This window comes from Dermacentor andersoni, chromosome 5, assembly GCF_023375885.2.
Source record: "Dermacentor andersoni chromosome 5, qqDerAnde1_hic_scaffold, whole genome shotgun sequence".
Classification (NCBI taxonomy): domain Eukaryota; kingdom Metazoa; phylum Arthropoda; class Arachnida; order Ixodida; family Ixodidae; genus Dermacentor; species Dermacentor andersoni.
In genome coordinates, this window is record NC_092818.1 from 83,249,470 (window position 1) to 83,262,719 (window position 13,250).

At 48.6% G+C, this 13,250-nt stretch overlaps 1 protein-coding gene across 2 annotated transcripts in view; it reads right to left on the bottom strand.

The window, feature by feature from the left end:
* LOC126530824 (uncharacterized) overlaps positions 1-13,250 on the bottom strand; it is a 145,000-nt gene that overhangs the window by 28,298 nt on the left and 103,452 nt on the right. The window contains exons 1-2 of one of the 2 annotated variants that reach the window (XM_050178117.3): positions 10,594-10,855; positions 4,004-4,153 (exon numbers count right to left, since the gene is read on the bottom strand). In XM_050178117.3, the coding sequence (XP_050034074.1) occupies positions 4,004-4,153; positions 10,594-10,651 (208 nt within the window). In that variant the 5' untranslated portion in view covers positions 10,652-10,855. Of the gene's footprint in view, positions 1-4,003; positions 4,154-10,593; positions 10,856-13,250 lie in introns of those variants that run through there. The other variant, XM_050178116.3, reaches the window with a different exon arrangement.

Sequence of the window (13,250 nt, forward strand, 5' to 3'; positions counted from 1 at the left end):
CAGTGACTACAGCAGCTTCACAGTGAAAGTAGTGCTAAATCGCGAAGTGGCAATAAAAAAGAAAGCAGCAGATTAGACGAACTGGAATCTAAATACGGCGAGGCTTTGTATGAGCGCATAAAGATTCGAAACACGAGTTCGTGTTTATTCTTTCCCCCCCACAGCCGCCACCGCTGCCACGGATGCGCGAAGGCGAACGCCATCTGGTGGTGGAGCAATAGTTGAAGATAAAGATCGCGGGGAATCGTAGCGTTTCTCTGGCATTTTTTTTTTTGTTTCCTTTGAAACGGGGTGGTGACAAAGAGTGCGCCTAGGCTGCTTGAGCCATTCAGGCATACTATGCATGTATTTCATTCTTGCATTTGTGCATACATCTCTTTATTCTTTTTTCTCTTCCTCGAATACTTATCTATCCACCTTGTAGCGCTACCTATCACGTAACGGATCCGGTCATATCACTCTCTTCCCAGCTTTTTTTTTCCACGAATACTCTAAACGACTCTTATCTCAACCGCTGACCGGCACATGCCTTCCGTTCACTTTAAATCCAAGCGCTTGTGGAAGATGTACCTTACGTAAGGGGTCTCGCTGGCTGAATCCGTTCGCATTCAATTAGGATGTGCTGAGTGGTCTCCGGATCCTCGCTACCGCATACACATGCCTCGTGTAGGCATGTGGAAGCGCCTCGTCAAGGCGCTTCCCTTCGTATTATTGTGGATATTTTTCCTTGTAATTTTTTACTCCATATTCTTTTAAACCTGCATGGTCGCATCTGTTTCCAATCTTTGCATCCAATTCACTGCCTCTTTTTCTCTAACTTTCTTTCGGATGCGCGGAGGCGCGCGCCATCTGGTGGTGGTGCAAAGAACCAACCCAACGGTGGTGCTGCCCCGCGCAACCTCCGCTGTGATTGGTGGGCCGATTCGGCAAGACAATAGCCACGCAGCATCCGCGAAAACCCGGCGATATTCGCAAAGCTTCCCTTTTAAAATCTGGTGTTGTACAGACCACATGTCCTGCAACCAATGTAAAGGCAGTGCACAACGCGAAGCTCAAGTTTCACGGCTGGTGGACCGAATGAAAACCAATGGCAACGAAACAATAGACGAACCCTTTGCTTTAGTCTAAATATTTTCTGTTTCTTTCGCGATTGATAAAAAAGAGATACATTTAGCGCTTTTGCGGGCCGAAACCACGATGCGAGTATGAGACACGCCACAGTGGGGGACTCGGGATTAATTTTGACCGCCTGGGCTTCTCAACGTGCACATAAATCAAAATACACGAGCATTTTTTAATTTTATTTTATGTTTTTGCATTTCACCGACATAGAAAGAAACAAAGGAAAGGCACCGAGGCTAGCAAAAATAAGAGAAGGCCGGTTTGCTACCCAGCACGGGGGAAGACTTATTCAAAAAGACATGGAGGGTGAACGCTGAGTGAGGCTGCACCATCGAAATGCGGTCGGGATCGACCTCGAGCTCAATAGAGCAACGCCACAGCCACTAACCTACCGCGGCGGGTAGCTGCGGACCAATGGCGGCCAAACAATAAACGCACTCTCCGTTCTTGTCTAATTTTCTTTTTCTTTCGCGACTGACCATTGCACTGTCACAATAGTGGCGATAAGGTTCCGCCCTTTGTTCCAGATAGCCGGCCCGCATTTCTTTTTTTTTGTTTTCTGGCTTTGTCTTGCAAGCCTCTTTCTGCGAAGAAGCTCCGATACAACACAAAGCTGCAGACAGGTGTCGCACGACTCTGTGCCGCTTCGTACAAGCGACCGGGAGACAAAACTATTCCGTCCATCGTGATGCTCACGTGATGGATGCCTCGAGAAGTGATTCTCGGGACGGATAGCGCTCGCGAAGTGCCAGTTCAATGTCGGCGACTCGTCGCCAGTCAGTGAGTTGTGCTTGCAAGTCAGACTTCCCCATAAATGAGCAGCATGACAGCAAACGGACGACGGATTTGAAATAAAACGGTGCTGTGATGAAATCTTTCAAAATATACTTCAACGATGGTTTTCGTACGCCATGTCTTCCTATGAAAATTTCTCGTACTTGTAATTGTGGGGCCCTGGCTTTCCCGCACCGAGTTCAATAAAAGAGCGGAGATGCGGTCCATCAGTCCAGTTGATCAAGTATGGCGGCCGAGTGGAAGGAAGACCCACAAATCGCCGACTGCGTTCCCGGACGGTTGGCAGCACGGGGATTACTGAAAGAAATTGATGCGGGTCGGCCTTCCGCAATGGCGGTGGACGGAACGGACAGCTCGAAGGAACGCCAGTGTATCCCCACTGTGTGCGGATGGGGGAGACCATTGCCGCACTCTTTTAAAATAGAATCGTTGAAAAATATACGGAACGCGTGATAAATATTCGAATGCGTAACGGTGGCGAGGCTGAGTAAGGGCTGCATGGCAATGCCCACTCGAAGGCGCTTCGGTTGCGGAAACTACAAGCTCCCGCCGTTTCTAACCGGCAGGGGTGAAGCCAGAACTTGGCCTCTACCAGGGTCCTTCTGCCCCTACTTCGCCTCTGAAATAGAGCCTTGTCGAGTGGCGTCCAGTTGAAGATTAAGTGGTTTTGTTCTAGTAATGTAAATGCTAGGCTAATTAGAAAATAAAAGCTGATTGTTCCCGACGAAAGTATTACCTATGACTGAGTATCGGTGGCGTGAAGTCTAACAAAATTTCCCCAGATGTTCAGGCTTCATCCTAAAACCTGTAACACAAAGACACACGTCGACACAGTAATTCGTGGGCAGTGTGAAGACTTTTCTTTTTTTTTCACACTAAGGTAATGTTTTATCGTGCCCCACCTAAGATGGCGGCGTCCGGCTTCAATATCGAGACATCACTTCCACTCCAGCATTCTTTTTTTTTAAAGCCTCATAGTAACTATGGTCGATGACAATTTAAGAACTAGAAGCTTGTGTGTACGCTGTCCAATTCGAACGCAATTTAGGTTTACTCATTTGCTTTTGAGCATTTGAGACCTCAAGCGGTCTGAAATGCTTAAAATAACTGTTTGGTGTTTTCTCAGTACAGAGCGGTCTTTGCGTCACTGGTTTCAGGATGAAACCTGAACATCTAGCGCGAATTTTATAGTGACCTCGATACCACTTCTCAGCCATAGCTAACATTTCAGCTTGAAACAACTACCTTTCACTTTCCAGTCAGCCTAGCATTTACTTTAGCAGAGCAAAACCATCACACCCATGAACACAGGACGGGTGGCGAAGACGCCCTGAAGTTTTCGCACTAGCTCGCCTTGAATTCATGAATTTTGCTAGGGTCTAGTCAGCTCTTAATCGGCTGCGAAGGACTACATATACCTTGAAAGAACAGCGAGCAAAAGGTTCACGAGGCGAAACGGTCCAAATTGGAGAGACTACCTTGAAATTGACAACCTAACGCTCTAGTATCGGCGGTTATATGTCTGAGCAAAATTCGAAAAATTGAACTTTTCTCCGTGTTTTCCACCAAGCAATCAGACATTCTTGAACCGAACGAATGAAAGTACGGTTTATAAACACTAGTTACGCTAGCCTGAGCTGATCATAAGGGTGCTCTTCTTGCGCCATGTTCAAGGACGTGACTCTCTCTGCGAACAAGGGGGCCGGCCCGCTATGGCATCCAAGACGATCTTCCTCTTGCTCTTTCATTTCTTGGCGAACGCACATTTTAGAGACCGCCACGCGCATTTCTCTCGCAATAAGGCTCCCTGCCGCACTCTGAACTACAGGAAGCCAACTGTATCTGCCTCGGTTGCACGTTATGCATATATGTGCACACACTCCATAGCTAACTCGCACAATCAATCAATCAATCAATCAATCAATCAATCAATCAATCAATCAATCAATCAATCAACCAATCAATCAATCAATCAATTATCATTTGGCCGCAATCACTGCGGGCAAGCATGTGATATCAGAGACAGCCAGACAGACAGAGAGAGAGAGAGGGGAGGGGGAGGGGGAGGCAGTACGCGCACACTCACCATCGTAATGCATGCTGCCATTCTCGGTCCGGCTGATTCTGCTCTCGGAGGTGCGCTCGTCGTCGTAGTAGTTGTTCCACGAGTGAGGCACAGGCCTCTTGCCCAGGATGGCATGCAGCTTCTGCCAGTGGGGCCATTCCACCGGGTAACCTGCATAGGCGGCGAAGCTGCGGTCAGACTCGTCCATAAGCCCGGACACGCACGCGCGGAATACAGTGTGGGGATACAAAGCAAAGCTGCACCGCGCACAACGGCCGATCCCGCCGCCCCTGCTGTCATCGTCTACGGAGATAAGGCGGCACCTGTTGACATTGCCGCTGACGCAAGCAGCAGTACAGGGTGAACACGAAAGTATAGGTGTACAGGGAACATAGAGAACGAAAAAATAAAAGAAAGTAATGCTGAACTTAGCAGGCGAAGTCGACGCGGTCGAAATCCCACAAATTTTTACTTTTCAGCTTTAAGCGTGCCCGGGAGCAGAAGGGGAGGGGGGGGGGGGGGGGGGTACCGCAACCGCGGACATACGAAACTTGACGCGAAGTCGTATCGCGTTCAGATGATCAGCCAGTGGCTGGGCGATGATAAGATGACACTTGTGGGCTCCCACAGGAAGCTTATCGAAAGCGTGTGGCCCATCAGGTGCTCGCTGCCGCCTGCGGTTTCGGCTCCACCACAGCTGTCGCCGAGTCAAGTTGAAATGCGTGACAAGGGTACAGCGCCACGGGAGTCACAGTACTCTAGGCACCAACCGAGTTTTATTTCGGCGATTAAGATATTCTAATGGTCCAAGTGCGTCTGTTCTAATATTCTGAGCGCTGGTCCTCGAGAATTTGGACAGCGCCTTACCCTCTGGCCTATCGCAGCAAGCTGATTGGGCACTTGCGAGAGGGAAAAATTCGCATGCTCTCCGCCCTCAGGTGTTCCCTTTAGCCTCCGGAGACCCGAATACAGCTAATGGACATAATCGTTTTTCAAGCTAGTTTTTTATTGTCTACTGGTATGTTACGAACCTGAGAGCCATTTATTTTAATTTAAATGCCGCAGTTAGATGCCATAAACTGCATCTTCGTGTACGTGGAAGAAGCAACCATCTCCCCATGCTTGCTATGATACAAGCGGCGTTTCATTGTCTAAACGCAGTTCCATCTTCATCGTTGACAATGAAGATGAAAGTACGTGTAGTACAATGTCGCTCTGCAGCTGCTAAAGTCCCTCTATACGCAAGCGGCGGTGGCGCGTGGATGCAGAGGGACTTTAGCTGCCGCATCCTGCATTTCCACGCAAGCTCGAGGAATTCGAAATAGACTTAAAGGTTGCTTCCGTCATCTATGACAACGCATACGTCTAGATCAATTTAGCGTCCAATTTCTCGAAAGCGTATGGTAAGAATATGAGTAAACCATATCCGTGGAGTTTTACATCCAGCGGACTTCATATCGAGCATGAATATTTTAAATTACTGCTTCCGAAGTAAAAGAAAATGGAAGCACTGTTCAATATAACACGAAAGGAGGCTTAGGGAGTTAACACAGGACCACAGCATACAATCAGCCAAATTCTTAAAAATATCACGCGAGCGCTGTATGATGACGATCATGATCTGTGACCATTGCTCTTGTAACGGGTGGGTAAACTGTCCTTTACCAAGGTCAGCGCCTCATAACGGCGAGAAGCTTCGAGATCGGCGATAGTTCGCGAACGCACTCAATGCACACTCCAGTGCCAGTGTCATCTACCATTCACTCCAGGAGGTCACATGCACCGTCGGAGTTATCTGCTCAATCCCGCTGGTAAAAAAAATAAAAAAAAATAGACGGTGTGAGGCCGAACACGTGGACAAGTAAGACGTGGCACCTGCGATGAGCTTCCTTTCTTTTTCCCTATAACTAGCACCGCGCATGCGTCAGGAAACAAATGAAGAAAGGAGTTTATCAGCGCGCGTGAGCCACTGCCACGAATTCCTACGAACGATGAGGCCTCTCGGATAACAAATGCAGGGCGTGCGCCTTTCTAACGGGAAGAGCGTAGCAGAGGACGATATGCACCGAAGAGTGTTCTGCGAGCGCGCGATATCTCGTCGCTTTTCGCCGTTACAAGGCGCCGAGAAAGCGTGCGGTCGACGCTCGAGCCGATATTGTTTAAAATCTGGCTGACTGTATAGTACATGCAAGCGGTTTCTCCGCTTGTTCCATTGACATTTACAATGCGTTTCCTGCACAGCAGGCAAACGCTACAAAGGGTAGGGAGACTTCTCTCGCTGTTCACATCTGCGACCAAAAAAATAGTGCGTCATGTACGAAAGAAAGAATATTAGGTATGCGCCACGTAATTCGACGTAAAGTTAAGGACTATCTATTAGTAAATATATAGGACTATCCCTTAATAAGTGTCTGAGCAACCGAGGAATGGCTTCCATTTCGGCGAGCAACTATCGCAGCTGGTCCACTATTTTTCGCTCGTGTAGCAAACGCGGTTTTTTCGTCCTCTATGTTTCCGTGAGAACGCAGCTGTCAAAGATATCTTTGCGCGAACGGATTCTTGACTGCAGTGGAATACCGCACACACTATATGACGTACAATTAAAAATAAGAAGCAACCGTTTGCAGTGTGAAATGTTCTGGGTTCTGCGACTGAGTCACGAGGCGACTGGCTTCCCAGCACAAACAACCACATACCCAGAGACATGTAAAGAAAGAAAAGGTACATCTTTCACATTGAGCTTTCTGCACACAGGTTGCTCACATTAGTGTTTTGTGCCCAGCCTTCATCACTACAATGGCATTGTATTAGCTAGAGGATAAAGAATGGACCCCAGTAGTTCGATATTCTCAAATCGGGTTCGCCGAGCAATTCATGTTGGTCGCTGTGGGGAGTTTGACGGCGGCAGACAGATGCATATACTTTAAGTAACACCATAGAAGAACCCTGAAACTGCCTACAGCTTCGAACTTGGGATTCGGAAAATTCGCGTGATGCAGCGCGAACATGGGTTTTCTTAAAGGTGCACTCATCCTACGCTCGGCGATACGGATAATAATTAAATCGGACACAAGGATACGTGCCTGACAACAAGTTTTATTCACGGGGACGCCATCTACGTCCGTTGTAAGCCATCATGACAGCTGTTCGCAGACATTCTGTAAAAAAACAACATCGAGAAATCGGCCTCGAAACGCCAGCCATCTGGGCCAACATTCACAAGGAACTTATTTTAGAGATGTCAGCCAATCGTGAGAGCAGACGTACTTTTAACAATGGCGGCCGCTAACAGCGAATGCCAGAACAAAAAGCATTGTGAATTGGGCCCTTGCTGCTTTATTCTTTCATTATGCGCGTCCTATCTCAAGTACCGTGAAAGTAATCTGCGTGACGACAAGCAACGACTGCTGGCACTAGAGCAAAGCAGGAAGCGAATATTTACGTGGCTGCACAAATGTAACGTTCATGTGCAGCTGTCGTCATTGTCCTCTTATACAGCCCACACACAATGTGCGCATATGGCGAGCCTTACGCGTACCCTCCACATGACTGAGAAAGAGCGCAACAAAAGCTCACGGATTTGCCTCGTCATCGACGGGCTCTTGAGGGCGCTCAGGGGAGCGCTAGCGAATAGGGGCCCGTATTCGAAATAACTTTTTACTGTAGAATTGTTTCGCCAGAGTTAATTCCAGCCAAACCTGATGTTGGACATATTAGGGGAGGGGGGGGGGGGGGGCAAATGGCAAACAACACTTATGAACGGAACTCTTCGTTAATTGGGCCCCAAATCCCGCCTCACGAAGTGTAGTTCTTATGCTAGAGGGGTTCGCAAGAACTAATTCCAGTCAATTGAGTTAGTGAGCGTGGCCTGTATTCACAAGAAGCCCTAAAGCTAGAAATGTCCGTAAGAGAAAAATTTGACTTAATCCTGGCGCCAGGCATATCATTAGCGAAGGCAGCCGGTAAATGGCAAAGAGCACTTACGAACGAAACGATCTGAGAATTCGGTCTCGTGTTATGAGTCAAAGAGACCAGCTGATGATAAATTGTTCTAGGGAACGCAAATATTCATGAATAGGGCCTGTGTCATGCCTAGGAGCAAGCTAATTATGAGATGCAGACATTTACTTTTCAAGGCTGTTATACAGTGGGACGCACAAAAGGCCACTCCAATTTCCATTCCTCCTTCGGCGTATTGAAAATGAAGTCACAGTTTCGCCAGAAAGGCGAAACATCAATTGAGATAGCGAAATAGTAGACAGTTGTACGAAGTAAAAGTAGTGGTTTTATCGGCCGTATCATCTCGTAAACATTTGCTTACTAACTAGATTAACAAACATGGTGTCACGCGCGCAAAAGTAAACATGGACACATCTCAGTCGATGACCGCGGAAACTCGCTGTAAAACGCTGTCCTGAGGAAGCACGGCAGCAGCAGCGAGCAAATTGACCTTCGTGCTGCATCTCGCTTCAGTGCGAACTAAGCGGCGACAACACAGCGCACACGAAGCTATCAGCACTCAGCGTACTCTGTCCCCATCGCAGATCGCTTTCAAGACAGAACCCGCGCGGCCGCGTCATACGCAGCAGCCGCCAGAGTAGAACGCTGTACAACAGGCGGGATGCTCATCAGACTTAACAGAATCATGCGTTTCACGACCATTCCAATTACCCGACAAAGCTCGCGCTCACGAACCAGCAAAAGAGGTGATTATATTTCCAAATTGCGCAGGTTCCTTTGAGGCCTGCGCTTCCTTCTGGCAAACCACTAGCTTCGCCATGACCAGTGTTGCCCCCATTTCCCCAATTTAAAGAAACCATGGTGAGGGTCTTTTGTCTTTTATTTGAAATTATGCAATGCCCCTTACCTTAATGGCAAATAAGTTATGATGATGATGATGATGAAATTCCCAGAACTGACATATTTCTTAGAAATTCCAGGTGTTCCCGATTTTCCCTGATAGCAGATACCCTGAGATGTCGTTCTGGTGGCTTCCTCTTCTGGACAGTGCGGCGAGAGCAGCATGCTTTATGTGTCATTGTAACCTTAATTGAAAGCGATTTACTTTCTAACTTTGTTTTGTTATTTTCTATTTCCCTTTACGTTTATTTCCAGGATATGTGTGTGTGTGTGTGTGTGCGTGTGCGTGCGTGTGTGTGTGTGTGTGTGTGTGTGTGTGTGTGTGTGTGTGTGTGTGTGTGTGTGTGTGTGTGTGTTTTCAAAACTATGGCACATGATACACTTGCGAATACAACCGCATTCTCGGCTTCCCCATAGCGGATTTGCGCCATTTCTTGCAGGGAAGTCGCATCATATATACACGAAAGTTCCCTACTAAATACAAGGCGGTGATGAGTTTAGGGATGACTCGCGATACTGCCTAGAATAGGAAGAGGAAGGTTGTGAGGACAAGACTTGTGGGAATTTTGTGAGAATGTCTCAAACAGGCGCTAATAAATTACGTCTACAGTACAGTTTGCGAACGAATGCTAGTGACAATTGCAGCTGTTTCGACAGCAGCAAATGAGTATTTCGTCTTCGCCCTGTTATTCCTATTATAAATTGCAATAATTGCTATTAGTGTTGTAATGTAGGAGCAGGAAGAAGACGGAAGGGATATAGAAGGAGAGCACAGCGATAAAGAGAGAGAGAAATAAAGGGTGCGTCCACTAATGGGATGGAACTTACTGTTACTCAAAATAGTGACTACCACTCCATGTCCTTCAGTAGCGGACAGACGAGTTTAATGTCTTCTGTGTTGAACACCGTCTGGAGGAGACGAATCATAGCGCGTATGACGCCTTCCTGCATACATAAATCAAGTACCATATTTACTCGTGCAATGCCCGCCCTCGCATAGTGCCCGCATCCCCACTTTGGAATGCGAAAATGTGGGGAAAGAAAGCTTCATTAGGCGTCACGCACACACTCACGTGCTGTTTAATTCCCGTAGCCGCTACAATATGGCACTAGTCAATGTCCGAAAGATCCCTCCATGGCTGATTTTTGCGACACAGACCGAGTGAACTTGCAACAGTGCAACGTGATCATTTTCAACAAAACATTGAGTAATAAATGCAACGATTCGCAATGATTATGGATGCGCGCAGAGACTTATAGCGTTCCCGTGTTTAGAAAACTACGGATGCTTAGTAATTTACAAAAAAAAAAAAAAAAGCGAAATAAACGACGTCGCAAGAACGTCTGAGGCCACATAGCACGAAGATTAGACAAATGCGCGTACCAGTCACCGTGCCCACAGTAAACGAACGATCGCAGAGCCCCGAAGCCCCCTAGCAATTTTTGTAGAAAACTCTATGCTGCTATAGAACCACCGGACGCGGCAGCCGCCGCAGCACAAACGAATGCGAACCCGCGACATCGTCACTGAGCGGCGCCGCATCACAGCCGCTCGGCCACGGCAGCACGCAAACATGTAAAGAGAGAGGGAACGAGGGAAAGGAGGAAAACGGCGACATGTACGCAACTTCCGCAAGAGGGCGGTGCGCACAACGGCGACGTCGAAGACGCCGAGCGCGCGTCTCGCTGTGGACGCCGCCGCGTTGCAGGCAAGCGAACTTAACAGGACTGGTAGGGAGGTGCAAACAGACCTTTCGCGCATCCTTGTTCTGGTACATTGTGCATCATCGCAGGAGGCCCCAGGCTCATCACTGGGCCGGCAACACGGCGGCACAGGTGAAGAGGCGCAACTCACTGGCGTAATGTGTTAACCAGCCTCGGGGACCGTGAACGGAAATTTAGATTCACGAACGCTCAATGCACGGGCTCCGTCGTCGTGGACATGTCGACGTGGGAGCAGCGTCTGCAGCCGGATGGCGCGGGCAAGCCAAGCAGGCGGCGGCTAGAAGATGGAGAGCTAAGCCGAAGCTCTCCGGGCTCGAACTAACGGGAGAGGTGCTCTCTGGATTTGCGGAGGGGAAGGCGGCCGGGGCTGGGGAGAGTGAGGTTGCGACGCCGACGGCGGCTACAGGTTCGTCGCGTCGAGCGCCGTAGGTCGGCGATGCCAAACTTTTCGCGCGCTGCTGCGCCTGCTGCTGCTTCATGCGCAGGTGTACGTTCTCGCGCGCTCGTTGCGAACTAGGGGGAGAGAGAAACAGATGAAAGGGAAAACGACGAAGTCGAGAGCCGCGCTGCTACGAAAGCGAGGAAAACACGCATGTGTCGATTGTTTCCGCGATGCCTGCAGCAGCGTGGCGCGCGCCTAGAGCACATCTAGTTTTGACTTTATTATTTCGTCGTTGCGAGGGTATCTGTCTTACGGCACAACACCGATTTTTCAAGGGAGACATCAAGGGCGGAAAAATGAATGCGTGGAAGAAACGGAGAAGAGGGGTACAAAAGAGGTGCAGCTGCACATGCTGCTGCTATCTATACACCAACTGTTGTGACTCGCAAAAAGGCGGCGGTTTTGTTCACACTATCCTTGAGGAATATATATTTATAGTATATATCTCAGGAGCAAGGCGTCCAATTCCGCTTATTGTGAGCGGATTCCGACCCGTAGTCCTCACCCCCTAGACAGATATATATATATATATATGTATATGGACAAATGACGTGGGAAAAGCAGGGATGTTAACCGGAATAGTTTCGGGTTTGATATACCCTGTACTTCTGATAGTAGCCCAGCCACACCGGAAGACCCTAGAAACACCTGTATAGTCGTAGTGTGAAGATACACCATGGCTCGATGGCATCTGGCTTCAAGCGCGCGAAACGCCAAGCATCGGCATTGTGATGTCTCGGGCAACCTAACGTGTGCCCCCTACATCCTGGGATTGTTAGGAAGGCAGACTTGTCACCGTTAGTCCTGAAGCAGTTGCCCGTGCCTCTCCTAAACGAGTTGTATTTCGACCGCATGTACATTCACACGGACCGTTCCACCAACTTCAACACGCCCTACCGGATAAGTGCGTTGTTCCAAAGAACAGTTTAAATTCTCTCACATTATGACGTCCATGGTATAGCAACACTTGCGGCTCCCGGAAGTACAACAATCACGTGCTCCAGCAGCCGCGAAATCGTTGGCCAATTTTCTACGATTCGAAAGCAGCCCTGCCAACTCTGCAGTTTGTCCTACGCCGTGGGTTACACGAGCACCTAGTGTAGGAAATATGGCAGGCTCACCAGCGAGCGCTCGTGAAAGGACACGCCATTCTACTTCAATGACTGCCGAGTGAGTCACTGCGGAATTGTCGGCAACGACAGCGCAAATTAAGCTGCGTGCTCGGCTCATCAAAAACATCACACATACAATCGCACTTTATCGTTCTAGATACTAACCTCACGATATTACCTCCAGTCACAATTATTGTTGCCATGTTTGTGGACCCAATATTTCCAGACATCATCGAAATAACATCGCTCACTCAACCGGTACCTTCTGTTTTCTGGCATCGCCGAACGTTCACTTCGAAAGTACAGCCTGGCCTTTAACGACAGCGCCAACGACGCAGCACGTACCAGTATTTGTCGAGCCTAAATGTCGCAGTCCTCAGCCGAAGACCCCCCTTTATTTTTATGCGACCTTTAGCTTTAAGTTTCTTCCCATTCCATTTCGACTCCCGCTCTTCTCCGGCGCATTACTCCTTTCAGCTGGGCGTAGCCTCAAGACCTCTACGTTATTGAATACTTTTTTCTTCTTTTTTTCCGAACCAGCACGGTTTCACCAGATGCGACGACGCGTTGTCTGGCATAAGCCTCGTTCAAGCCGTTGTCTCCTCGCTGCCAAAAGCTGAGCGAATGAATATACAAAACAAAGCGCCTTAAAAAAATTAAAAATGGATAACGTCAGCGGAGCTCGTGTTGGCTAACATGCACTTTCAGTGAGCAGAAGCGATCTTCCCGGAATGTCGGGCAGCCATAGATCACGAGCGGAAAACAGCAAAGTGCAGCACTGAACTTCGAGAAGGTTGTTCCTCTTTGGTGCTATAGCTCTGCTTCCGAGGTTCAGGCGTCTGACGAGTAAATGCAAATGTCGGGAGCGATGATGCGGTCGCGCCCGCATCGCGCCTTTCCGTCGCTCTACCCTTCCGGCAGTCACGGCTTCGCGGTAAAGCTCGCTACAGGTTCGAGTAATGCGGGAATCCGACCAACGGCAAAACATTCCAACGCAGGCGCCTGACGAACGGGTTAAAAGTCGTCTACTTGGACCCAGAAGTGCTTCATGTGAAGCGTTACTCCGAGGAGTTAAGCTTCTTATTCTTCGTGTGTTTCCTTATCTTCTTTTCTTTTTTCAACTTATTTT